Below are 27471 nucleotides of genomic sequence, written 5' to 3'. Positions count from 1 at the left end.
GCTGAATAATAGCTGTCAAGCTGCACTGAATGGACACTAGTTTGGAAACTATATAAAGAGAACTGTCAGGGTTCAGTTGAGTTGGTGGTGTTAGTAAAGATTTTTCCATAAAAATAAGTGTAGCAGTTCTGCACCAAGTCGTTTCATGAGTTTACTTTGCACGACAGTAAAGAATTTAAAACTTTTACATGAAAGAAAAGGTCTTCAGCACAAATGTCATCCTTCTTTAGATTTATCGCGTGTTATCTGACATGTTAACACAACTTTGGCAACAATGTTCTTTAAAATAAAATTGCACATTATGGACATTTTACATCAATGCCTCGTGAAAGAACCATTACCACAATAAATAAATACATAGAAGATGAAGAAAAAAAATTAAGGTTCCTGTTTTGTTTTGTTTTTATTCTCACTCAAGTCCCGAGACACAAGCTGGAGGATTCAAAGAGCAGTGACTTCAGGAAGAACTGGACATGAAATAAAAAGTGTTCCCCTCCCACGTACAACCGTAGTCTCCCAATATTTACACCCAACTAGAGTCCATTAAGATTTCAGTTATTTTCTACATTTGTTCTCAAAGAACACAAAAACACATTTGACTAAAATGTGCAAATGAAACCTGGCAACTGTATCATGATCAAGAACTGGCATTAAAAATGTAATCTTGTCACAGAAAGCTCTGTGCAGGACCGGGCAAGGTCACTCCAGTAAGACACAACTTTTTGGACTTTGTGCTGGCTTTGTGTTTTTTGTCAAGTGTGAGTTTAATTATGTAAAATGTAGCATTATATGTACAATTATCTCTTTGACAAAATCACTGTCCTTTTATTGCAATTAATGGTTATTATTGAAATACCAAAGGATCCCTGCTGAAGCACTGACTTTACAGCCTAGTCCTGCACAGAACTTTAGCATTAAGAGCTTGAAACAATGTCTTAAGTCAAGTCCACGGCAAGAAATTGCAATGCAGTGCAAGGCCCAGTAGCCAGTAAGAGAGGAAGTATCCCAGGATGCTCTGTGTGGTAGAAGAACAGGCTTTTAAGTGTGGCAGGAGCGCAACAATAGGATTCTGAGGTGTGTGCTTGCAGCTATTTCTAGAATGCAGCTGCACGTTGGGGTTTGATGTTTTCCTTCGATGAAGGAGTGGCTCATTGAGGAGGAGCAGGTGAGCACTTATCCAGAATGGTACAGGAGACGAGGAGGCCATGAATCGGGTTAGTACCTACAAAGGCAGATTAAGAGAGGAGGGGTGAAGCTTTGAATAGCTTCAAACAAGACATTTTGCAAGACACTCATTATACAACTTCCTTACCTGCACATGCATGCACAATGTCCCGAAAACCAGCAGCACTGCAGAATGCACCACATACACGAACACTCGAGGGTTGAAGAATCCAGGCGTGGGTTTGTCAAGCCCTTTGTTTGCACTTGTGTCCCAAAGGCCGAGTCTCACACACAGCTCTGGATTAGCTTGAAAGTATGCATAACAGGCAATTATTCCAAGGGTGGCCATAGGAAGAGCCAGAAGAAAGTTGGGTATCTGCTTCAGCTCAAAATAACGGAGGAAGCCCACATCCCAATATACATCCTGGATGTGAGAATAAAGCAGGGGCAGGGGTCTCATACACCAGAGGGGTGGTGGACCGTTTTCATCCGGAACCCGGTAGCCCTTCCGTTCAGCTATTGACAGGAGAGCAGGAGGAATGCTCTCCAAGGAGGTGGATGGTGTGCAAAACGTCCTATAACCATAGTATTGGAAAGCACAGAAGGGTAGGGCAATAATTGCAGTTCCCAAGACAGAGGTCAGCAGCAGACAGATGATGACCCAGATGTAGTGGAAGACTTTACTGTGGCCTTTTGTTGTGGCGCGATACAAACGAATCTGGGAGATGGCATGCAGTGATGGAAGATACAGCAGAAACCCTATGTTGACAAGGCCATTTGATCGTGCTGCGGTAGCTATGCTGAGGGCAAGGCAGGCTCGGAAGATGAATCCTTTCTCCAAGAGATAAAGACCACCGAAAGTGAGAGCAGCAAACAGGCTCTCCGAGTACCCAGCAGTCATGAAAACATTGGCGGGTGTGATGCAGTAGAGCAGGCTGGAGAGCAGAGCAAGACGCCTGTCCTGGAGAACTATTCTACTGAGGGCATGCAAGGCGACGGCACTCAACAGGAAGAGGGCGCTGTTTCCCAGGGCCACAGCAATCAGCAGCCGCCCCCGCACACTCAGCCAGCTGCTCAGGGGCCACAGCAGCGTCTCTGCCAGGCCCCGGAGGATGACGGGGAAGAGGGGGAAAAACGCAAAGTTGTGCTCGTAAAGATATCCTCTCTCGGCAATGAAGAGGAAGTGCTCAGCATCCCAGTGAGAGAGGCCGCCAAACAACCACTCCACCATCGAGTCCAAGTACAGGTAGTCCTCTGTCCGAGGGGGCCTGAACGCATCGGCGTCATGGTCAGGGATAGCAGCGTTCAAGACAGCCTGAAAAGAAACATTTATCATTATTAAAATACACATTCGTGATACACATGTCAGCTGTATGCTTTTAAAGTATACAGTGACTTTCACTACAGCCTGTAGGTAGAAACGTCCTGTTGTAAAATATGACTCGTTCATTCGAGACTTTTAAGGATGCCAAACTTACCTGCAGAACCAGAGAGAGGCCCCTGGTTACTGTGGCAAACTCCAAAACTGCTCTCACATCCATAGTCACTGATGCGACACACAAAAGCCGAGAAAGACGGTTACGACAGGCATCAGCTCTGCCGCCAATACGACACTCTCACTGCTGGAGTCGGCATATTTTCTATAAAACATAGCTACAACGGAAAAATAAGTAGTCGGTGAATTAGTTTTTAGAAGTTTGGCGTTGAAGTTAGGAAACGAAAAGAGTAAACACAAATGATATTTTATGGTCTTCGAGCGGCGTTTGTTTGTCGCTCGGCTGAACTCTTTGTCCTCATATCCTCATCCTGCAGGTTCTTTTCGAATGGCACTTTTCTCTTCCGGCGTAAGGGCAAACGTTATTTCAAAATAAAAGTTCGCATCGTTGCGGTAATATCGCTAACACGCCATACATGTCCGCTCCAGCAGGCGGCGCTCGATACTGCCCCATGGACTGGTTTATGCCCACAAACGCAGTCCCCCCCCCCCTTCATTTCATTTCATTTCATAAATAGAATTATAAGGATTTAGAAGATTTTTATTGATACACACATTTCTGAATATTTTGTTTTACTGCACTGATATTTGGGTTTGATGGCCTGAAACTATTTTGATTAAGTTCATGTAAAAGAAAGCCCTTTGTGTTTTGCAGCCTCATAAAGTACAATGAGACAATCTAGTAACACAGGGGTGTCAAACAGAAGGCCTGGGAGCCAAAGGTGGCCTGCAAAGAATCTAATCCGGCCCACCAAAAGACTATAAAATAAAAAAAATATAAAGGAATGCATCTTGTGACCTTCAGCTGTATTTTCATGTTTTACAGCTTTTCCTGCTGATAAAGACCTCCCTCACAGCCATTTGTATTATACGAAAATAGTTACTAGATAACAAAAAGTTCTTGTTTTTCACTCTCTACTATAGAAATTTCAGTTTAAAAACAAAAAAAGTTTTCTGTGATTAAACAAAAACTGAATACAGGACAGTGAGCTACCAGAACTTTTTGTAATTATATAAATTCATCATGTAGAAAAACTGAGATGTGACGTCTTAATCTCATATTAAGATATCCCAGAGACTAAATGTTTAGTAAAAATCTTTCTGACAAAATGTTTAACTCATCTTCCCCACTTCAGATAAAAGTGAGCTGTGTGTATGTAAAGTGAGTTTGACATTCATAGTGTAACACCTTTTTAAGGAGTTTTAGGAGTCTTTAAATATAAGTGAAGCATTTATTGAGCAGGTAATCTTGAACATGTGGTTTAAAGAACATCTCTAAACAGTGCTGTGTGAATTCATTCATTCCCCCCCCCCCCAAAAGAAGGTCGTTATTGCAAAAGAACAAAACCATCAAACAGCTTACGAAGATTTAATGTACATTTATTCTTACCACGTGGAACATATAGTATAAAGATTTCATACTGAATAAATGATATTCATTGAGCCAAAAAAGGGAAAGGGAGGAATTTACACGATGTCTTAGCTACATAGTCTGAAATACAAATATGCAGAATCCATGACTGGAGAAAATTTGTCAAACGTGTTCTTCATCTAGTTTATTTTCATTGTACCAGGAGATAACAGGTCTGAGCCATGTCTGCCATACTACGGAGCTGTGAAGAGACCAGAGATGTGGGTCTTATCGGAGAGGACCGAAGGTCACGGACCAAACTCACGTCAGCCTCCGTCCCGCGCCAATAAACAAGTGTGAGAATAGTGACACAGAGAGAGAGCGAGAGAGACAGACACAGAAAGGAAGTATAATGTACAACATTATATATACACCACAGCAAAGCTGTATCTGAAGTTGAAAACCAGTCCTAAGAGGTGATTTCTTTTCATAAGGGTATTCATACAATCAAGGGATAAGAGGAGGTAAGGGTGTTGTAGGTTCTTGATACTTTGGGGAAGAAAGCCATTTTCTGTTTTAACACCAAACTAAATTGACCTCGAAACTCTTGAGGAGCTGCATCGCCAGCTTCTGTGTGGAAACGTGTGTTACAGAATGCTTACACTCAAGAGCAGTACGGTACAGAAAATGTCCTACAATCTACTGCACACTGCACAGGCCTCCCCGGTGAAGGTGTCTATTGACAGCACTTTGTCTACTGTCGGGCTGACTGGTGAGAATCCAACTACAGCAACTATAACCAGTAGGCCACTTAATCAGTCTGCTTCACCTCTGAACATCAACCAGTCACAGACTCATTGTGCCCTCGAGGGGAGAGCTAGGGCACACTGTGTCTCCCAAACTCACTGTAAACGAGACAGCAACTTTGGTTACAGTTTTTGTTTTTTCAGCTATTTATTATTTATTAAAAAGTACTTTCCCCCCCTGCCCGCCCCACCCGAGTGCAGCAGTCTCCCAACCGTGGTGCTTTGCTCTGTGTCATCCAGTGGGCATTTGCTTTGCAAGTAGTGTCACTTTGTCGGCATCTCTCCGATTTGTAGATCCACCACCGCTCCGTGATTAACCCCCGCCCTGCCCCTCCGTCTCCTCGAGTGAGGCTGGCCCAGGATGGGGAGGCACGGAAAATGGAATCTGAAGGATTTTCATAAATTAAAATACAGACAGTCACTTGAACTTTCTTTGCCCTGTTACACACACATAAGCCAAGGTTACCAGGAAGGAGGGGGACTGGGGACAAAACCCCCAAGAAGTGGAGCCACGGCTCCCTCCAGCTGTCATGACTGGCCGATCAGAAAGAGTACATCACAGATAACATGAGAAACCAGCGAGTTCATGAGGGGAGACACTGAAAGGTCGAGGAGTCGGGACTCGTGTAGTGTGAACTCTGAGTGGTTCTCCTCCACCTTAGCTAAGGCGTGCAGGGCCCGGGCTGCTCGCCGCATCATGTCCGGGCTTGTGGGTTCAAAGGGCATCCCTTGTAGGTGTAGCAGAGAGCTCTGGCTCTGTTGCAGCTGTGTGGCAGCCAGACTGTCCTCCAGAAAGCCCAGCAGGTTGCCCACGCTGCCCTTCTGAATAGCGATTGCTCGGGCTGCCAGAGTGTCACCCTGGGCCAGGTTGGCTAGTAGAACTACGGCCATCTCCCTACAGACCGCAACCTTCCTGTCTCCAATTAGCCGCACCAGGTTCCCATAAAGCTTCTCCAACCGACTGAATGGTGGAGTGGCCAAGATGAGGTCCACATTGTTGTCTTGGATGCTTAGTTTACTGAGCGTTTCCAGGACAAGTCTCTGAGGTGACAAAGAACCGTGGGGTCCCAGAGTGGGGAAAGGGTCCTGGGCTTCTGCTGAGGGGCACACAGCCCAGTGAAGGAGGCCGTCCAACAGAGGCAAGCAGATGCTTTCGGAGTAGATGGAGAGGTCCAGCTGGCCTGAAATATTTGCCAAAGTGACCAGTGTGTTCTCCCTCAGCAGCTCCAAGCAGTCCCACCACCATTCGTCCCTTTGGCCCATGCCCTCATCCGAATCCTCGTCCTTTTCGTAGGTGAGCGGGGCCTGTTTGCGCTCCGGGTGCCGGTGGTGGAGCAGGATTAGTCGACCCAGTATAAGCAGCAGTCCCGAATGCTTGGACATCTCGTGGTCATTGCCTGGAACGAAGGAGAGGCTGCGGACAATATTTGAGACGCAAATGCAGCGCCGGGCTAAAGAATCCTGCCAATTAGTCAGTGCAACGAGCGGCCCCTCATCCTTACTGTGAGGCTCGTCCTCCAGGATGGTGCCGTTCTGCTGTGCCTGCTGGGTAAAGAAACTGCCAGAGGAGGGAATGGGTCTATTATTCTCTAGGTGACTTTTCGAGCCTTTCTCAACCGTCTTGGAGTCACAATCTGTCTTCCTCTCCTCCTCGCTGCCAAGCAAGGAGCTGGACTTCTCTGAGACTGCTGATCTTTCTGAAGAGGAGGTCTCTTTTGGCATTTCTTCTTCGTCTTGAGGCTTCCTTCTCTCCTCCTCGGCAGGCAAACCATTTTCCCGTATCTCTTCTTCTAGGACTCTCCGCCTTAGTAAAACCGGTGGCACAGGTATTCGTTCGCGTGGTTCCAAGAAGTCTTTTCGTGGCTCAAAGTGGGTCTGGATGTGTTCTGTTGAGTCTCCCCCTCCTGCGCTCCAGTGAAGTAAGCCACTGTCAAACTCTTGAATTTTGCCATGATTATTTGCCTGGGCTGCGGCAAATGGGTCTTTCTTTCGTACCAACTTCAGGGGAAACTTGTCAAACTTGCTCGCCTGCTTGGGTCTCTCGTGGGCAGTTGGGGTGTGCAACGAGCCCGTCTGCTCAGATGATGAACCCTTGCTCTTCTCGTCCTGACCTTGAGAGCACTGCTTTTGATCTTCCTCCTCTTTGACATGAGATGACCCCTCCGTTTCTCGTTCTTCCTCTTCATCGTCATCTTCATCCTCTTGTTCCATATCATCCACCCGTGGTTCCTCTTCCTCTGTGCCATTCCAGTCTCGTTTCAAGGTCTCAGGATCAAGTAGTGTTCTCTGGCCAGGGTCGCCGACCTCATACTCCCGCAGGATGCCAAAGATTTCAATGAGGCAGCGTCGGAAATACTCAACCACCAACTCTAATAGACCAGGCAACTGAAGAAACAATATAAAGGAAAATATTAGAAATGATCACCATGCAAACTGCTACAAACATTATTAGGGCTCAATACTGAATCTCACCGTGTTGAGATCGAAGGTGGAAATACTATTGTCGTCATAGAGAAGTATATTGATAGTATCTAAGGCCCACGTGCTTTCAGCCAATAAACCGGACTTTAATGACATCATAACTCTCCAGGCCTCTGGGGTTCCTAAAAGAGAAAAATCAAGAAGAAAAAAAAATAGAGAAATTAATGAATACCACTACTCTCTGATCAATAACTTACAACTGAGGACAGCTGCAGTATTAAACAGTACTGTGAACAATAAAGGGTAATAAGCTGCTTTTAAGTTCTAGAATTTCTTTTCATACCAATATCTTTCATGGTGAGTTTTCGACGTGGCTTCAGGACAGGAAGGGTAGCTTCTACAGAGCCTGGCGGAAAAGGCATGTCTCGCCTTATTAGAGGTGACTGCACTGGAGGGGGCACTATGTGGGATGCAGGCACTGGGGGACCAGCCTTCTGCATCTTCATTCCATGCATAAAGGGAGACTTGCTAGGCGATGTCCTGCTCTCTATGGGGCGGGGCATGGATGCTGGGCTCGGCACCTGTGGAATGTGGTTCTGCACCCCCTGAGGGGGCTGGTAGTTGGACTGTACCGAGCGAGGCATAGGTGTGCCAGGCCCGGCTGGACCGTAAGGAGGCTGCCGAGGGCCCATCTGACCCCCCCACTGGCCATCGTGATTCATGCGTTGTTCTGACGGCATCATCTCCTCTGCCCGGTTCATGCCGGGGTAACCAGGTCCCTGGGGAGGACCCCCAGGGCCACCCTGTCGGCTGGGGTAGTTCTGATAGTTCATATCTCGAGGTCCCTGCCACATGCCTCCCTGAGGACCCTCAGGAGGGCCTGACTGCATCATCTGAGGGGGCATGTTAGGTTGCGAATTGGGCCCAGTTGTCCCCTGCATCCGTTCACGACCAAAGGGAAACGGGAACTGACTGCTGGGGCCGGGTGGACGGCGATCGGCGCCAGGGTAGGGCCCGCTGCTGCTGTACTGATTGTATGGCTCCTGCTGTCCTGAAGAGGGTGCAGAGGCGCCTCCTTGCTGTTGCGGTTGCTGCGGTGGCTGCTGTCCGCCAGGGAAGGGTCCACTGTAGTCAGTCTCGTGACGTTTTGATGGTGGGTAACCGCCTTCCCCTGGACGCTTGTAACTCTACAGAAAATACAAAAGTGCAGACAGACACATTTATCATTTACCATTTAAAGCAAACTGCAAAAAGAATAAAGTCATTCACAAAAATGTAAAAAAATGACAGGAGCGCCATCAAGGACAAAAAAAAAAATACACAAGTAAAAGTTATAACCTTCACATTGTTTGACCTATACACACTAAGAACACTGGGAGTTGGTGTAGTGCAGATGGATCATTTACCGGTTGCTGTGTGTACATTCCAGGCTGCTGATTTGGGTAAGAGCCAGTAGGGGGCGTTCCCTGTCCAGGATACTGATTACCATAGGAATCATGCCTGCAAAAAAAAACAAAAAAAAAAAAACAAGTGCCTGTTCAGTTTGACCATGAAAATCTTATGCATCTCTCACCAAGTTACAACAAGCCCCACTGATATGTGTCAGCATACGTCGATGAATGCACACCCAAAGGGCATTTAGCTGTAGATTCCTCTAATCGTGTCACAGTGAATTACATTATACTTAATATCCTTTATACTCCTCTTTGGTGCTTCAACGTGATCCATTTTTCTATAAAACATTTACTGTATTATTATGTCAAGCATGTGTTTGTTAACTGCATGGCTCACTACTTGGTGAAAAATACCAGCCAGCAGAGAATTTGTGTTGGATTAAGACAAAATACATTTAAATCAATGCAACTGTATAACATTCATATTCACACAAGATAAAGCTTAAACTAAAGAGCAGTAAATGCCAAGTGAATATTTACTCAAAGATGGAAAAAAAAATTTACATTAATGAAGCAATACCGCTGTCAAAATGACAAATATAGAAGTTACATCAAAATACAGTGTCTCATGACGCTGTGGACTGGCTTTGTAACGAGACTGAAGAGTTGAAGGTTATTCAAGTTTTACTAAAACCGTAGATTTGTTATATATGAAGAATGACTTCCAATTGACAGTAGTTTGAAAATCTAAAAGGCTGCCAGCCACGAAGTGCTTTGTGAACTGACCGTGGCTGCTGTGGTGGGAAGCGATTTGGCGAATACATCCCCGTGTCGGCGTTGGCAGGCATCATCGGGTTTGGCTGAGGAACACCAGATCCCATGTTGCCTTCTGGGCCCATTCCTTGCTCCGACCTGGGAAAAGTGGAACAATACACGTAGAGATTATGCTAGATCATCCAAAAAAGAAAAGAAAAAACTCATAGGAAATGTTACAAAGCACAAGGTCAAGACATTTTATAAGTGGCTCTCAGTGTATGACTGCTAACAGTGAGGAAGTATATCTTGAATAGCCTACTTTAAACATCCAGTTTGATAGGAAAATGGTAACAAAAGTGACAACAGCAACTAAAAAAGGCTCAGACGGAACACTGTAATCCAAAAATGCCAGTACTCCACATACAAGAACTAACAAACCAGGAAAATTCCCAGGGAAGGAAAGTGAGACACTGCTGGTGGAAAGTGTTTTGCTGTTACTACAATAGGTTATGACACCTGTATACCCACATTAGCGCTAAAATGTTTCTCCAGGCAGAAGATGAACTACTACCGTCACTGTCAAAGTAGCTACTGCATAAATAAAAAATATTGGTCCCACCATGCAAGTGTGCAGTATCACTAATTTAAAATAAAAAATTCAAAATCTAATACAATCGTGGGGGAAAAGGATTGCCCGTGAAGACTACAACGTCTCGTGTTTACTCGTATTACACTTGTTTTAGGGATACATTTCATTCTTGTCACCATATGAACATGTGAATCAACGGCAGCATTAAAATAACCTAAGAGCTTAATTAAGTGTGTAAGAAGCTAGCCAGTTTCTTAAATATCAAATGTATTCAACTCAGTCATTAGACAATTTCTTTGAGGTGAATGGGGACATTTGTGGTTTGATTAATCATGAAAGTACTTGGTTTTACCAGCTGTGTTGAAGGACCATTAAAATTCTGCCTTACCTCCTGTCGTAGCCTGGTCCATAAGGATACTGCTGTCTGGGCCCCATTGGCATTGTGCCCATGGCCCCAGGCGGTCCCCTGTTGAATGGAGGTTGCTGCTGCTGCTGTTGCGGTTGTTGTGGTGGTGGTTGTTGTTGTTGTGGCGGCTGCTGTGATTGATCACCCATCCCGCTGTTGGGACCCTGGTTAGCAGGTAGAAACTGCTCCCCAACTGGAAATATATTTAGAGTTACAAAGCATTTAGAAATGTGTAACTGGTTAATTAGCTGAGACTAACAACACTATTCAGTGTGCCCACCTTTCCGCATGTTACTAAAGGGGTCTTTGTTTGGTTCGTACGGGCCCATTCGACCTTGCATGTCAGGCGTGTTCATGCCAGACTGATAGTTGGAGTTGGGCGTCATGTTCTTCCGGGGAAATGCAGGATCGCTTCCGTCAGAGAAGGGGTCCTGCAGGTTAACGCTGCTCCTAGGAAAGAGGCAAAAGGAAGAAGGATTAGTATAACTAATGTTAATGACTCTTGAAAGCAAAGATTCTTCAGTTAAAATCTTAAACAAGAGTCACCTGGACCCGGGCGGCATTTGGGCATGAGGAGTAGAGGCCGGAGTAGGGGGTTTTAAGTCTCCCCCCTCAGCCATGGAGCTGCTGGTAGACTGAGGAGTCTGAGGACCCTGCAGAGAGCCTGACCCAGCTGTGGAGCAGAGGGACGCTTCAGTTTGAAATAAGAGAGGAACAGATAGATATGGTACATGGCTTTAATAACACTGCAAAAGAGCAAGTCGGGCATTTTTGTCAGTTTTAAAGTTCAAAGGGGTTGATTATTGAAAAGGTACGCTCATCAGAAAAGGTTACATGAGCACAGCTCTCACCTGGAGAGGGGGGCTGGACCTTAGCAGCTTGGTTCTTTTTGTTGTCTGTAAAGATCTCAGGTGGGGGGTCTTCACCACGCTCAATTTTGCACTCAAAGGCATACAGACACTGGATGTACTGTTTCTTTAAAGAACTAGCAGCACTGCTGGATGTACCCACATTCAAGGAAGTGGCCAGATCACGCCATTTCTTATTCTTATTCACCTGAGATACACACACATACACAAAATACAGGGATATTAGGAAAGGATTCAACAAAGACAAAGCAAAACATTTACTCTGGGATTCATGTTGTTTAAAACTTCCATATTAACCTGCATCATGCCTCCGATCTCTTTAACAGACATGTACAGCCGAAAGAGGTCGAGAGGTTTGCGTCCTACAGCAGGCAGGTTGGTCATGCCCATAGCCTTCTCTTCAATAAAGGCCAAATAACGGTCCACCCACATCTTCCTCTCTGGCTCTGGTCCTAAGTCGTACAGATGCGTTATCTTTTCATTGGTTGTGGTGGAAGAGTTGGACTTCTGTTTAGTGTGAGAGGAGGAAGAAACCAATTTTCAAAATGACAAAGGACATGAGGTGAGGTGCACAGATTTTAAAAGACTTGTAAAAATAGTAATTATATTTAATAGAGGGGTTACCTTCGATTTGGATTCTGGCTTGGGCGTCACACTCCCATCTACCTTGTTATTCATCTTATTGTTCATTTCTGGACTAGAGGCCATGCCTAGAAACAATGGTGGGGAATGAATTAGCTATGAAGCATCCACGTAAGAGAAAACAAACAGAAAAAAAAGAACAACATTAAGTTATGAGGTTATGCCAGTACAACTTACCACTTGTGTTATTGGCCATGTTTGGCCCCATAGGGTAGGGTGATCCACCTGGAGTGTTCATCATTCCAGGCATACTGTTCATTGGAGGGCCGTAAGGCGGGCCAGAGCCCATCATGCCTGGAGACATGTTGGGGTACCCAGACATCCTGGAGAGAGAGAAATATGTCATCTTATGTGCAAGTGGGATGAGGCACTGTGCAGCTACTTCATATTTAGACATGAGTGATAACCAGCAGACTTGTGCCTGGTGAATAAATGCAGGTAGTTGAGGATCCACTGGTAACCAACCTGTTGTGCATGGAGTTTGTGGCAGGGTGTTGCATGGCTGAGGGATCCGGGGGCTTTCTGTTCATTCCTGGTGGAGGACACATTCCTGAGCTCACCTGGGGCGGCATATTGCCCATGTTGGGAGGCATGTTTGGACCCATGCTAGGCCCCATATTGGGACCCATGTTGGGGCCATAGGGCCGTGCCCCCATTTGATTAGGAGGCATCCTTCCTGGAGGCATGCCAGCATATGGAGGACCTCCACCCTGGCTTGCCATGGGATTTATTGAGCCCATGCCAGTCCCAGGGTAGCTGGCATTAGGCATGTTGCCATAGCTAGGTTGCCGAGGATAACCTAAGATGGGAATGATAAGATGGAAAAAAAAAGGCTCAAGTAAATCACATGGTTGCAACTGAACAGAACTCTGAAAAAACAAAAATCTCACTGCAGCACCCAGAAGTTTCTTGGTTTTTATAATTCAAAGTAGTCTTTTGTCTTTTGTTAAAGAGTGCGTGAGGCAGACTTTTCCTTACAGACTGCTAGTACAGAGAGAGAGAGTGCACTATGCAGCCTGAGCAACAAGCCTTTGTCACAGTTTCAGCTCTACTGACAGGAGGCTCTGCTACGTCAGCTGACTCTCTGCTTCACAGCTATAAATAGCTGCAACACAGTCAGAGGGAGGGACCAGCGATAGCATGGTATTCATGAGGCAGGGAGATATATTCCTAAGGATTTTCTGATACATTGTAAACAGCAAACTTTTTAGACAGGTTGTAAATGGAGTGGAAAGCCTTTATTAAGCAATATTTAGGCTTAATATAATCAATTTTTAGAAGACAGTTGTCTTAGCAGTATTTCAAAGAATAAAAAAAAAAAAAAAAAAAAAAAAAAAAAAAGCCTCTCTTAAAGATAACCCAATCCAAAAGTTTAAACCTTGAGGGCCATATTGTCCTCCCTGCTGCCCGTAGCCTCCCATAGAGTTGTTCTGCTGATATGGGCCCATCCCAGGGTGCATCTGTCCCCCAGAGGACTGGCGTGGTGACAGTGCAGAGGCTGACTGGGGGGAGCCATAAGGGGGCATCTGAGGGTTTCTCTGCATAAACCCTAAAAGAGACAAAGACAAAGGCTCAGATGCCACGGCAAACACTCAACATGTTAATCTCAAAGCAGACTTCAGATGGCAACATACCTCTGTCCTGGGCCATAGGAGACTGGCTCATTGTAGGGTGTAGGCTCCCATCTGACTGCACACTTGACGGTCTGGGAGGCATTTGGGTCCCTAAACAGTAATAATTAAGTTAAATTGGTGAGAGCTCAGGGAAGGAGCAACGAGTAGTTGCTAAGTTTATTCCAATTTGAGGACAAAGGGTGATATCCATTCTTAAAGATGCATAAAACTATAAAACTCTTTTGCACTACTAGACATTCTTAAAAATGGCATTAACACCTCTTCCACCACAGAGATTCAGAGCTGGATCGTAAGAGAAAATAACATTGATGTATTTGGGTCGAACCACAGAATACAAAAATGTCTCCCACTGCTTCAAGATTCTACACTGCTTGTTGCCCGTTATGGGCCCAGAAAAGCCTTCTGATCTAGTTCTGAGGTTATAAATCCATTCAACCTCTTAACGGGGGGGTGAGAAAAACTTTACACTTTCAGCAAAAAATTTGTCAAACTCTGAGACAAAAATCAGCCCTCACAGAACAGCAGAGAGCATATTTACAGGCTAAACTTTAGAAGGTGCACAATTCTAAATATGCAGACCATGCCAAACACACACACACACACACACACACACACACACACATTTATGCTTCGTGAACAACCAAACAAAAATAATATTTTAGTGTGCAGCAAAGATCCTGAGGTGTCCGAGGAAACTAAACATAGCAGGCTGAGTTTTGAGGAAATGTGCAATTGCAGGCCATCGATAATGTTTCCATTTACTGTCGGGTCCAAATATAGGACATATAGCTTCAGCGAGGCTTGGAAAACATTTCCAAAAATGGCAAAGAGGGTTTCAAACAAAATTCACCAAAAAGGTAAATGTAATCTCCCAAAAATATGCAAAAACCAACAGCTTCTCTAATAATTTAAGCAGCACTGGTCAGTAATCTGGCATCGCTGTCACGATCAGACATGTAAGAAGCCCGCTAATAATCATATGCCCAATTTCACTGTGAAGGCCCACCTGGCATGTTGGCAGGTGACAGCGGTCCTGTGCGGGATGTGCTGGCGCTGGCAGGGGAACCGGCCGGGGAAGGTGAAGGCCCTCGGATGCCTGGCAGGTGTGGAGATGTGTGAGGAGAGAAGGGCGACTGAGCAGGGTTGCTCTGCTCGCCCTGGCTACTCGACACCCCTGACGTGCTCACGCCGGGACTCAGGGCGCCCTCTGTACCGGTAGGCAGGTCATCGATGGACCCCGACAGGTCCTGAGAACACATACAGGGAGAAAAGAAAGAACAAGGAGTAAAAGAACTGCACTGCAGAGAGACAGGAAAATTTAGCAGGGCAAAAATAAAAAAATAAAAAAATATGACAGTTTGTGCATTTTGACACAGATGCTCCTTTCTCTTGATTCCTCTCAACTTTTGGGCAAAATACCGCCACATCCGGCCTACAGCGTCCTAAAAAGAATCAAAACAACCCACAAAAATTTAATAAGAGCACTAAGGAATCTAGAGGCGAATGACTGTAATGGGTCTGTGCTGCTATTTAAATCGATTCCAGCACAATGTGTTTTCAGTCAGTGACGTATGGCACATATATAGGCACATATCAGACACTCTGCAAGCTTAGACTAGATTAAATGCTGATAAAGAACTGAAGTGATTTCTCTTTACGCTAATATTTTCATTGCGTCCTGCAAGCATGTTTAATTGTTATCCAATGTGTGTCCCTATGCTTATTTAAGCCAAGTCAACGGAGCCTCTGGTTTACAGTATTGTAATGTTTACTTTGTACATTAGCTGTAGTATCAGTACGCTGCAATTTCATCCTTCTGCTGTTAAGACATGAGTGGCAGAGATACAAATACACACACACACCCGGAGGCCTTTGTCCTTATTTATCTTTTTCAAAGAAAAAGTGAGTGCGCATTAGTGCCGGGGGTTGTCATGGTTACCAAGGTTTGTAGGATGCAAGCCGAGTCAGCGTGCAGCGCCAGCTCTGCCATGTGATTTCAATACACAAACAAACAGCCAAGATTCAGTTCAGATGAAGGGCATTTACAAACCTGGAAGTTTGATCCGGACGGATGACCGGAGAGCTGCATTTTAGTTACAGTCAGGTTCGTATTCACAGTTTTTTTGTTTTTGTTTTTTAACACAGGACAAGTCTGCATAACATCAAGTCTTTCAGACTGGTAACTCACTCACTGCATCGTTTAGGTGACGTCATCCTGCATCATCAGGGCTCGCAAAGGTAAATCAAATTCTGCTGAATGGCAGCAGGTCAGTGTGCACTTTAATGCTCTCTGGTTGCACAAAAGAGCTCAAAAGAAATAACGGGAATACCATCCAGAGGTTGTTACTATAGGCTGGAAATCGATCGTGTGCAAAGAAGAGGACTGCACGCAAAAAAAGGTCCAGTACTGAAATGTTTTCAGTTTTAGATGGAAATGCATCGATTAGAAAGCGGTCTTAACAGTTCAAGAACCATCACAGGTGTTTTTTTTACATAACTTTTGAATTCGCACTAAAAAAACAAACAAAAAAAAAAACCAAAAAAAAAACAGTGGGTTTGGTCCATTTGCCTTCACAGCCCAAACAAAAACAGAATACGCATGGAAGCAGACTGAAAACATGTTTTCGAATTGTCTCGGTTCAGCCATTTCATCTGTGCAAGTGCTCGATTGTCAGATTTCTCGTCTCATTTGCACAGCACCCTTTTCCAAAAAGCATCAGCCATGGAGCTGTGTCTCAACAACTGAAGAACAGCAGCACGCGCAGCAGCCAGAGCAAAGGAAAATTTTTACATTATCATCAATAATACGAAATGAATTTTAAATGCAATGTGCCATAAACTGCCGTGTTTTTGAAAACTAGCATGATAAATATAATAAAGCGGCAAGGAAAAAATGTCTGATGGAAAACTGTGAAAAAGCAATGCCCCGGCGGTGTTATAAGAAGCATAACTGACCGGAAGGCTGGAGGGGCGGCCTTGACCGTCCTCTGGACCAGATTTAGGCTGAGTGGATGGAGGCGCATTGGACTGAAATGAGTCCTGGGATACCTCCTGATAAACAAAAGAACGTGCGCTTAAGTATACTGCCAGAGATACAGAACCACATAGAGAAAACTCATTAACCAAGATGAATATGAGCCAAGACTGAGATTGGTACCTGCGGAGGAGGAGGAGGAAAGCGCTGATAAGGTGACTGTTGTGCTTGCTGCTGTTGAGGGTTCTGGGAGTAACCTGCAGGCTGCCCTTGTGGGTGCTGGCTGTGTCCTGGTGACTGCTGTGGATGAGACTGTGATTGCTGTTGCTGTGAGGGTGGCTGCTGGGGCCCCTGTATTGTTCCTGGGTAGCTGGACTGGCCTTGCGATCCAGGGTTAGACTGGGAGTTGGGCTGCTGCTGGGCCTGACTGGGAGGACCCTGCTGCTGGGCGTAGGGAGACTGGCCAGACTGTGGGGCTGAAGCTTGAGAATAAGGGGGCTGTGACTGTGGGGGCCCTTGGGATGGGCCTGGCAGTGGCCCCTGGGACTGTGGGGGCATGTGGGGCTGCTGATAAGGTGGCCCTCCCTGGGTGTGTGGAGTAGAAGTCTGAGGAGGATGGGGTTGACCTGGGTATGGTGACTGGCCGCCGGGTTGTCCAGGTGGAGGCTGTGAATATGAGGTTTGTTGCTGACTTGGGTGAGGAGCCTGGCTTGGTTGGCCATAATAGGGTGCCTGGCCCTGAGAGCCATAGCCTCCTGCTCCCTGCTGGCCATAAGATCCCATCTAAACAGAATATACAAACACACTAAGGCCTCAAACACACCAACAGTAATGAGAGATCTGAACTGAAGATCCAGAATGAAAGATAATACCTGTGGACCATACGGCATGGCCCCCATGCCTCCAGAGGTCCGGCCTTGCATTCCCACTGGATATCTCTGGGGACCTGGCGGGGCATAACCCTGTCCAGGGTAACCAGGCCCTGGTTGTGGACCGGCTGAAGGTCCTTGCTGTGACTGCTGACTGTATGGGCCGCTTGTTCCATATGGCTGACCCCTCATTTTTCCCATCGGGTCCATGGAACCAGGAGGCTGGACATGGCAAGAACAGAGAGCAAAAAATAAAAAAAATCAGATGATAACAGCACAACACAGAAAATCAAGTCATCAAATCCTACAAGTTTCAAGCAAGTGTCCTCACACAGATAATTGTACTATTACAGCTGTAAAATACTTGACTGCAGAGTCTTACATTTCCATACCTGAAAAGAAAAAAGAAAAGAAAAGAAAAAGAAACTCCAGCAAACAGGCAAGCTGTGTTTTTCCCCCCACCTTATTTCCCACGGTCATTACCCTGATTTTTTTTCACCTCGCTTTGCCATAGTTTCGGAAGTCAACAGAATATATATACTTTCGAATGGAGGGCAGTCTGCCCAATCTTAAACATATCCCAGCTGTGCTCCTGTTTTGAGTCTGTTCCAAGTAGCCCCCCCCTTCCACCCTTCATTGAAGGCAGTTTGGCTCTGGATGAATGACACAAGAAATGAAGGAAGTAACTTCACAACAGCTGTGGAGAGTAAAAACTGTGTATAGCTGTACATAGTCTATAACCTGGCACATTCAGTTTTTAAAAAAAAGCTGGAAATAAAGGTCACATTCTGGATCTTTACTCACGCTCCATCAAAACTGTGTCACATGATAAAAATTAGGCACCCCAAGATGATCTGCTTAAACAAATACATGTAGACCCATGAGCTACTTTGGGTGAATCCCCACAAGCGCACCTTGCCGACAAGAGCATCCTCAACTCAATGGTAACTCCTCTGTCCAAATAATAAACAAAAATAAAAAGCGTGACCCTTTGCACATCTAAGATAATCAAGTGAATAAGAGTAGCACATGGCTAATCTGCATAAGACAGAGAGGAAACTCCCTTGGCGGGTGAGAGATGCTGGACTGCCTTCTGATTGGCTTCGGGGGAGGATTGGGGGGAAATTTTCTGCAGTTAAACTTGTGTGGCACGCCAGACACAGCAGCAAAGAGCGCATACACACATGCGCACACACACACCCTCGTGGGGAAAGCTCAAATTTGTCTTTTATTCTACTGTGTGTGTATTAAAAAAACAACCAAAAAACAGCCATGTGTTTATTGCATTAGCTCGAGAATTTTAAAAAATATGGTATATCAGTAAATAAGAGCCCATTTACCCATGATGTGAACTTTACTGTGTTAATAGTGTCTGGTGTATATTCAAACACTAAAACAAACTACTTACACCCCTTTTTGGTGTAACAAGCTGCACCCAGAGCCCACAGCAACACATTTCGCATTTTTGGTCAATATTAGCAAATGATGGGAGCAAAACTACAAATCCACACATCATTCAGGTGCGAGCTGCTCCAACCGTGGATTTATTTTGCAAGTAAGAAGTGGAGCTTAGAGGAGGAGAGAAGCAGCAAAAAAATAAAATCTCTGGTGACCCTGTGATGAGTTAATGCTATGTGCTCTTATCAGCAACTGTTGCCTTGCATCACATGTAATTATAAATGGCCATGAGCAGCGGATGAGGAGCCAATCAGATTTCAGCTAGCATGTCAACCCAAGACCAACTATCTCCTGGCTTTGACAGTAGGATTTTACCTCCACAATTCAAATCCCAGTGCAAACTGCAATCTGCTGACTGCATTCAAGTCACTCATAAAAAGCAGGGATGATTGTTTACAGGCGGCGTGCATGCGGGGAAGCCGAGCGGCTTTTCAGCACGGGGAAATTCTTTTTTAATCAATATATGACCCAAACTAACAGTTTAACCTTTCCCCAGCGAGCAAACTGTGATATTTACGCAATTTAAACAAGACCAACATGAGCCATTTTAACCAACTGTGCGAGACTCGCTCGACACGAAACGCATTCCTTCCGTCATGGCCACCGAAATACAGTTTATCGCACAAGAAAACAACACAAACACGAAGGTATGAGCAACCGCCACAAACTCACACGTATAAGAACACGTTACTGTAGCTGTGCACCATCACACGGATGTGTTCGCAGCAAAAATTCATTGTAAATTCAGCACGTAAAAGGAGAAGCAAAGCTATGAGAGAAAAAACGAACCGTTGCTCTTCAGCGACTATTTTCGCCCCCTTTTCAAAGTCGGGCCTTCTTGGCTTCCCCTGAACCGTCCTTTACAACGTTTCAACAACTTATATCCGCCTCGAGCGACGCTTCTTTGTTGCTAGCCAGCTTTATAAATACGTTAAAACAACTCTTATTTAATGGTGTGGTGAAAAGAAAAAAATTACACACAAGAGGCAGCCATTTTAGAGTCTTTGCGAACTAGTATCAGACAATGGCTGGCCTGCTACGTTGTGAACTAGCTAGGAGAAGGGAAGGAGACGTGCTAAAGCTCGTGCCTTGTTCCTGTTAAAATGGCTTTTACCTGGGTTCTTGCTAACGGCTGCCCAGCACTTCCAGGGCTCATAGGCGATGGGTGATGGCTCCTTTGTTGCCAAGCCGGATTGCTCCCTCCATACTGACCGCTACTGCCCATGTCTGCTGGTCCCTTGCTAGCTCCTTCTTGGCTACTATAGTCGCTAGACGGATAGTTTGGATATCCCCGCGTTGAGCTGGGGGAGGTTAGGAGCTTGTTGAGTGTCGGTGTGGATGTAGGTTGAGGGTTTCCAATGTTATATCTCTGATTACTGTAAGATCCAGCCATTGCCGTGGGTCCTCCCGCTGGTGGCTGCTGCTTAGCTGGTTGCCCCCCAGCTGTCGGCGCCTGGGCGCTGCGAGGGGAGTTCATGGCGTACGCTTGGCTGGGATACGGAGTCCTGTTCGGGAATGGGTTATAATTGTTGAACTGGTGGTTTGAAAAGCCATGGTCGTGTGAATTATGTTGATAAGGGTCCATCATGTTGCTCGACTGCACGACCGGACCCGCAGCAGCTGCCATGCCAGGGCTTTGTTGTCCGCCATGTTGATGAAAAGGGGCCCGACCGTAGTGCTGACTGTATCCGTACGAAGGTGGAGGAAAAGCCGCGCCGTGGTGATGCACCAAACCGGGGTGGTTATTTCCCTCCGGTCCGGCAGAGTCATTCTGGGTATTATTGTTAGCCCTGGGCGGGTTCCCATTCCCGTTCTTCATCTCAGGTTCTCCTCCTCCCCCTACATTTCCACCGTCGGCCCCGTCCTGCAGATCCCCCCTTCCCGGCGATCCGCCGTCCAAGCCCGGTTGCTTTTTGTCTGGCTGCTTCTCTCCCGGACCCGACTCGTCCTTGGCGTCTCGATCCGGCTTTTTGAGTTCGGACGGCGGACTAGTGTTAAGAGTGGCGGCGCTGGCGACCTGAGCGGCCATGATATACCCCCCACCTCTCTCTCCCTCTCTCGGCGAGTCAGTCACAATCAAAAGCTAGCATTGAATATAAATAATTGTTTAGAACCATTTATCCTTTTGCCGATGCATTCCCGCCCCTCATACCGGACCGAATCCGGCCTCCATCCTCCCGGTTCCGGTTCCGTAAATGGGTTAGAGAAATGATGGAGGCTCCATACAATGCGTAAAAAAAGCGACAGAAATTGTTGTGGGAGTTGTGTTACTGAGCCCGGGTAGAGGCAGGGAGCGAACCCAACCAACACGAGGCTCCGCTAGATACAGCCATTTTACTGAGCCGCACAGATGGCCGCAAAACGCGGAGTGGAGCTGTCACAGCGCGGACTGGATTTTTTTGTCTTCAGAAAACCTCACGTTGTCTCTCTATCTTTTTTCCCTTCTCCCCACCATAGGTGGAATATTTTCTGCACACGACGAGAGTCGCCCAAACTCATAAACAATGCACTTTAAACCAGCCGCCAATCAAGAGGCTGTATATAGATCACGGGCTGTAGGCTTGGTGAATACGTTTGAGGGTTTTGTGGACTCATCAGTACCCGGGAAAACTAATTAATGCGTAAAAAATATATATATAATTTTTCCAAGTATTTGCATATATGTGGGTGCCACAGCTGCGCGCGTAAAGGTCGTTATTACGCACAGCAGGATACATAAATGCTGCAAACTTTGCACTGCATTCATTTAGCCTGCCTTCCACACACCCAGTTCTATTTTTAGACTTTAAAAGCAAAAAGCTGTAACATTCAGCTCGTTTAAATGCGCCTTTGTGCTCTTGGCGTTATTGTGTTCCCCCCGAACAGTGTTTCTGAGTGGTATTTAGGCGAGAAAGGCAACGCACGCACAGGTTTTTCCACAGCAGAAGGAGGAAGCCTTGCAGCAAACGAGACTACCAATGCACATTCCCTTATTCCCTCCCCTGCCTGCTTTGCTCTGCTCTCTTCTACCACCCCCTCTCTCCTCTCTGTCTGTCTCTCACTCCAGCAGAAACACTCTCTGCCGAGTGTGGGGGGATGGGCGCGCAGGCTCCAGCTTCCCTCTCTCACCCCACTAACATTGAACTACACCGTTCAGAGGAGGGAGGAAGGGGGAAAAAATCAGGCAGACCTTATCTATCAGAAAGAGGATGCATGGACAGTTTCAAAGTCTCCCAAACAGTTAGAAAAACGAGCGTTAGAAAAACGTTCGTCCTCTGCTCAGTCAAATGAAGCAGACATGTTTTTTTTGGCACACACAGGGTGTTTGCGCACAGTGTTGAGCAGGGGTAGGATGGTAATGAAAAGAGTGTGTGCGAGGCTGAGGGAGTTTTTGTGGTTTTGGGGTTGTTTTTTTTTTTGGTAGTAATAATTAAATGCGAATTTATTAGACGGTTTACGAGGCATTTAATAGTTCGGACTGTGTATTGATTACAGTTCAGAATCGTGCTGTAAATGGGACGACATTGCCTTTCGGTTTCTGTTCTCACTCTCGACACACACGCAAACTGTCTCTTGCTCTCTCTCTCTCTTTCACACAAACACACACGCATCTACCTCTAGGGGGCTTAGAGAGGGGGGGGCACAGGAAGTACCACTGAGACGGCATACTTGATCACATGTACAAACATCGAAACACAATTTAACATTCTGCCTGACACACCCCCTAATGCACACACACGTACACTTAGACACAGAGCTTTGCAAGGAAGGACTGTACACATATAATTTCATAGCCACGTCACACCACACAGGGTTAATGCGATTTCCCACACCAGCGCGAGCTCTCAAAGTGGATCACGCTTTATTTCAGTCTGACTTCCAACTTTGCACGAAAGCGCTGGCACACCGAGGCCCCCCGTGTTAAAACCAGCGTCTATGGGCTCCTTTTTAAGTTGGCAGGGTTACGATTTTTTTTTTTTTTTTAATGTGGGATGTTGAGCTGGGGAGAGTGAACTGGGAGTAGGACAGTAAAGTCAGGGGCAGTCAATAGGGAGAAGTTTTAGTTGTATTTCGAAAGACAAGAGGATCTTCCATCCTAGAGACCAGACACAGGGCCAGTTGTGCAGAAACACAGATTTAATGTGGCTTCCTCTCCCCGCCTGACTTAATTTTTTCGGCTCTGGCTGGTTGAAAGACTTGGAGCAGACTTTTGTGGATCAGGGAGAAGCATTTGCGAGCACATGTGCCATCTGCTGGTGAAACAGCAGATCCATATATACAAGGACTCAACTACTTATGATGCCTTAAGGGCTTTATTGAACCATTTCAGTCTTTGTCATAAAAGAATCATCTCTGGATAATATGCAGTTGTCTTATAAATGTTTATAGGATTATCCACCTTTTCCTTTACCCTAAAACACTGCTCAAAACTTCCCTTTTCACCAGAAAATCGTGCAACTGTTAGGAGGCAACTGAGGCTCTGGAGATTATATTCCACTGCGTGTCATGTTTTTATGCATGCAGGCTTTATCAGACATCTTCCTCGTCATTCCAGTTTGTGTGTATCTGCCATTATTCACGCAAAACATTTCATTTTTGCACCCATAATAAGAATAAATGGCCATATTCATTACAGTCACGTTGTTGTTTCAGCTCAACGATCATATCAGGGCTACAAGGCAAAACATGGGCTCCCAAGCATGTATCAAACTCAAACAAAAATGAAACTGAATGACTTTATTTTTTATCCATTTGTAAAGAAGACATTTCTTTTTTGCCTACAAAACATTACAAAAAAAAAAAAAAAGATTACTCAGCCCACACATTTGCTCCCTTTAGTCTTCGTCACTGTGATTCTTTCATGAGGTGTGGTGCGACCGTGAAGCATCTACAGCACCCACATTTAGTTCTTATGTCTCCACTGCTTCTGCAGAGAGGCTGAGAAGAATTCAGGCCAAGTGAGATGGATGTTCCCAGGACCCCCTTCGTATACTGCTGCTGAAGGGGTGACTGCTTTCGTCCTGTTATTTGAGCTTTTCCATTTACAGCTCCATCATTTCCTCTTCCACAGTCTTTCCACTGGTTTCAACATACCTCTCTTGCACCCCGAGAGTACTGGTTGGTTAAATGTTAAGGAAAACCTGACAAACTACACATAAATTGGCTGTTATTTCTTGGCGTAAGAAATCCTCTCAATAAAACTGTAAACACTTATGCTTTTCAGACACCTCCTGTAAATCTTTATATTTGGCATCAAACCAGATGAGTCACTGTGAGTCACCACGACGATCAGGAAAGGATACGAGTTGAACTGGAAGTCTGCCCCCACAGCAGCTGACATCATGGCCTGCAGATTCCTCTCCTCCAGGTCTCCAAAGCAGTAGCCGTTGGCCTTGTCCACTGCTCGTAAGACCTGAATCATGCTCTCTTTGTCCTGGAAACCGAAAAGAGAAGTGCTTGATCCGGGGCTTTCCCACAAAGAGAAACTACCCACTGATCCCCTCAAGTGAGATTCACTTTAGAAAGAGGATGACAAAGCCTTTTTGAAAATGTGTGAGCACAGATTTTTCAGATTCTTCTTTGTGTGTTATAAGGTGTTGTCATAATGACATAAGCAGCACGCACATGCAAAGCAATAAATCCTCAAACTTCACTGACCTCTAACACTTTGCAGCTCTTTCTCAAAGTCGAAAGCTTTTATTTTTGGCTGCTTTAGGCACCATAAGTGGGTAACCAAGGTAACTAATGGCTGCTTAAACTAAGAACATGTACAAAGCATGTGTGCCAACCTGCCTCACGCATAACTTGCTGGTGCCACATGCAGTGATGGCACATGGTCTAGACTCCTGTCTCTGCACACACAGGATCAAATCACTCTTTATAAAGAAGCGATGTCAGGGAACGAGTGCAGAGTGCAGACAGCCCTCTCCCCCAATCCATCTGCACAAAATTGATCCAACCTTCAATTTGAAACGCTAAAAGCGATTTATGATTTAACGGTTCAAATAATGAAATACGAGGCATGTGACTTTTTAAGGGAAACGAACCGTGACGTCTGGTCAGTATGGATGCTTTATGACTACTTCAGAAGAAAGTAAAGAACTCTTATTTTGCACTCAACATCTCACAGAAGCATGATGCAGATACATTAATTAAGTAATAACAATGAAAATTTGTCGAGTTCACTGGCAAGACATGGCATTTGTTTTTACAGTGGGGCAAAAAAGTATTTAGTCAGCCACCGATTGTGCAAGTTCCCCCACTTAAAATGATGACAGAGGTCAGTAATTTGCACCAGAGGTACACTTCAACTGTGAGAGACAGAATGTGAAAAAAAAATCCATGAATTCACATGGTAGGATTTGTAAAGAATTTATTCGTAAATCAGGGTGGAAAATAAGTATTTGGTCACCTCAAACAAGGAAAATCTCTGGCTCTCACAGACCTGTAACGTCTTCTGTAAGAAGCTTTTCTGTCCCCCACTCGTTACCTGTATGAATGGCACCTGTTTGAACTCATCATCTGTATAAAAGACACCTGTCCACAGCCTCAAACAGTCAGACTCCAAACTCCGCCATGGCCAAGACCAAAGAGCTTTCGAAGGACACCAGGAAAAGTATTGTAGACCTGCACCAGACTGGGAAGAGTGAATCTACAATAGGCAAGCAGCTTGGTGTGAAAAAATCAACTGTGGGAGCAATCATCAGAAAATGGAAGACATACAAGACCACTGATAATCTCCCTCGATCTGGGGCTCCACGCAAGATCTCATCCCGTGGGGTCAAAATGATCATGAGAACGGTGAGCAAAGATCCCAGAACCACACGGGGGGACCTGGTGAATGACCTGCAGAGAGCTGGGACCAAAGTAACAAAGGTCACCATCAGTAACACACTACAACGGCAGGGAATCAAATCCAGCAGTGCCAGACGTGTTCCGCTGCTGAAGCCAGTGCATGTCCAGGCCCGTCTGAAGTTTGCCAGAGAGCACATGGATGATACAGCAGAGGATTGGGAGAATGTCATGTGGTCAGATGAAACCAAAGTAGAACTTTTTGGTATAAACTCAACTCGTCGTGTTTGGAGGAAGAAGAATACTGAGTTGCATCCCAAGAACACCATACCTACTGTGAAGCATGGGGGTGGAAACATCATGCTATGGGGCTGTTTTTCTGCCAAGGGGACAGGACAACTGATCCGTGTTAAGGACAGAATGAATGGGGCCATGTATCGTGAGATTTTGAGCCAAAACCTCCTTCCATCAGTGAGAACTTTGAAGATGAAACGAGGCTGGGTCTTCCAACATGACAATGATCCAAAACACACCGCCCGGGCAACATAGGAGTGGCTCCGTAAGAAGCATTTGAAAGTCCTGGAGTGGCCTAGCCAGTCTCCAGACCTCAACCCCATAGAAAATCTGTGGCGGGAGTTGAAAGTCTGTGTTGCTCGGCGACAGCCCCAAAACATCACTGCTCTCGAGAAGATCTGCATGGAGGAATGGGCCAAAATAACAGCTACTGTGTGTGCAAACCTGGTAAAGACCTATAGTAAACGTTTGACCTCTGTTATTGCCAACAAAGGTTATGTTACAAAGTATTGAGTTGTATTTTTGTTATTGACCAAATACTTATTTTCCACCCTGATTTACGAATAAATTCTTTACAAATCCTACCATGTGGATTCATGGATTTTTTTTTTTTTTTTTTTTTTTTTCACATTCTGTCTCTCACAGTTGAAGTGTACCTCTGGTGCAAATTACTGACCTCTGTCATCATTTTAGGTGGGGGAACTTGCACAATCGGTGGCTGACTAAATACTTTTTTGCCCCACTGTATGTGTACTCTCTAGACCTGTTAGTGGTCCACACAAACTGAACCCATCCATCCATCCACACACTCTCTTAACCACTAATCCAATTCAGGGTTGTGTCAGGGCTGGCACGTATCCCAGCTATCACTGGATGGGGTACATCCCGGACAGGTCCCCAGTCCCTGACACAGAGACAGACAATCACTCACACTATATAGCCAGTTTAACCTAACGTGTAGATCTTTGGACTGTGGGAGGAAGCTGGAGTACCCAGAGAGAGCCCACGTGAGCACAAAGAGAACATGCAAACTGCACACTGAAAGGCTCCAGCTGGCCGTCAGGTTGGAACCAGGAGCCTTTTTGCTGTGAGGCGACAGTGCCACCCCCCTGTTAGTCACTCAACATTAGAGCAACGTATTATACATTCCACTGGTCCTTAACCAACAAACTCCCCAGTGCAAAGCCCGTGTGATGTTGGCATGTGTGAATAAAGCAGGCAAGCACATCTGAGCAGACTGAGACTCTGAGAAAGGACACCTGTGGAAATTATCACTACTAGATTCTCCCCAAACTGCCAGAACTTCATGTGTGAAAGCAGCTTATTTTATTTATTTAATTCACCAAAGCATATTCTAATTTACTGGGAGTTAAACAGACATTACTGGCTCTTCTTTTGCAGTTAATACCAAGAAGCAGCGCTGGTACCTGTACATTGAGAGGGACAAAGGACACAAGGCTGTAATCTTGTACGACCTCTGCCAACTTTTCATTTAGGTGGCGGAATTTTTTAAAGAAGGGGTCTGCAGCCAAGTGATCGAGAAGATAGGTCAGGTCCATGACCTCTGTGTAGAAGTCA

At 45.5% G+C, this 27471-nt stretch overlaps 3 protein-coding genes across 4 annotated transcripts in view; all 3 read right to left on the bottom strand.

Moving 5' to 3' along the window:
- Positions 1–940: 940 nt before the first annotated feature.
- Positions 941–2720, bottom strand: pigv (phosphatidylinositol glycan anchor biosynthesis, class V). Its single transcript, XM_085365276.1, has 3 exons — positions 2643–2720; positions 1313–2479; positions 941–1222 (listed from the first exon to the last, which is right to left on the bottom strand). The coding sequence occupies exons 1-3, from the start codon at positions 2703–2705 to the stop codon at positions 941–943; spliced, it is 1512 nt and encodes a 503-aa protein (XP_085221402.1). The 5' UTR covers positions 2706–2720.
- Positions 2721–5027: 2307 nt separating this feature from the next.
- Positions 5028–21103, bottom strand: arid1aa (AT-rich interaction domain 1Aa). Of its 2 annotated transcripts, none has more exons than XM_085366293.1 (20): positions 19943–21103; positions 17374–17592; positions 16685–17284; positions 16483–16578; positions 14534–14774; positions 13528–13617; positions 13272–13442; positions 12359–12692; positions 12071–12216; positions 11876–11961; positions 11549–11758; positions 11234–11438; positions 10929–11073; positions 10663–10832; positions 10365–10575; positions 9418–9543; positions 8644–8737; positions 7581–8424; positions 7289–7419; positions 5028–7201 (listed from the first exon to the last, which is right to left on the bottom strand). In XM_085366293.1, the coding sequence occupies exons 1-20, from the start codon at positions 20855–20857 to the stop codon at positions 5345–5347; spliced, it is 6891 nt and encodes a 2296-aa protein (XP_085222419.1). In that variant the 5' UTR covers positions 20858–21103; the 3' UTR covers positions 5028–5344. The 2 variants fall into 2 exon arrangements, with proteins under 2 accessions (XP_085222419.1, XP_085222420.1); XM_085366294.1 differs by having other exon boundaries at positions 10929–11055.
- A 2458-nt stretch (positions 21104–23561) lies between these two features.
- The window catches only part of gpn2 (GPN-loop GTPase 2), a 5289-nt gene continuing 1379 nt past the window's right edge, over positions 23562–27471 (bottom strand). Inside the window, exons 3-5 of the mRNA XM_085366295.1 lie at positions 27321–27471; positions 24111–24241; positions 23562–23922 (exon numbers count right to left, since the gene is read on the bottom strand). The exon at positions 27321–27471 is cut by the window's right edge and continues 10 nt beyond it. Of these exons, the coding sequence (XP_085222421.1) occupies positions 23850–23922; positions 24111–24241; positions 27321–27471 (355 nt within the window). The 3' untranslated portion in view covers positions 23562–23849. The remainder of the gene's footprint in view (positions 23923–24110; positions 24242–27320) is intronic.

This window comes from Diplotaxodon limnothrissa, linkage group LG11, assembly GCF_057381915.1.
Source record: "Diplotaxodon limnothrissa isolate DT_005_m linkage group LG11, D_limnothrissa_male_GT1.1, whole genome shotgun sequence".
Classification (NCBI taxonomy): domain Eukaryota; kingdom Metazoa; phylum Chordata; class Actinopteri; order Cichliformes; family Cichlidae; genus Diplotaxodon; species Diplotaxodon limnothrissa.
The sequence above is the reverse complement of the archived record's forward strand: the minus strand, read 5'-3'. Positions and strand labels throughout refer to the sequence as shown.

Excerpts from the sequence above, each read along its gene's own strand:
- pigv (XM_085365276.1), bottom strand. The coding sequence starts at position 2,705 with ATGGATGTGAGAGCAGTTTTGGAGTTTGCCACAGTAACCAGGGGCCTC. Across the intron at positions 2,480-2,642 it reads GCCTCTCTCTGGTTCTGCAG|GCTGTCTTGAACGCTGCTAT; the intron begins GTAAGTTTGGCA and ends GTTTCTTTTCAG. Across the intron at positions 1,223-1,312 it reads CATTGTGCATGCATGTGCAG|GTACTAACCCGATTCATGGC; the intron begins GTAAGGAAGTTG and ends CTGCCTTTGTAG.
- arid1aa (XM_085366293.1), bottom strand. The coding sequence starts at position 20,857 with ATGGCCGCTCAGGTCGCCAGCGCCGCCACTCTTAACACTAGTCCGCCG. Across the intron at positions 14,775-16,482 it reads GCCGCCCCTCCAGCCTTCCG|GACCTGTCGGGGTCCATCGA; the intron begins GTCAGTTATGCT and ends ATGTGTTCTCAG. Across the intron at positions 9,544-10,364 it reads GGACCAGGCTACGACAGGAG|GTCGGAGCAAGGAATGGGCC; the intron begins GTAAGGCAGAAT and ends CACTTTTCCCAG.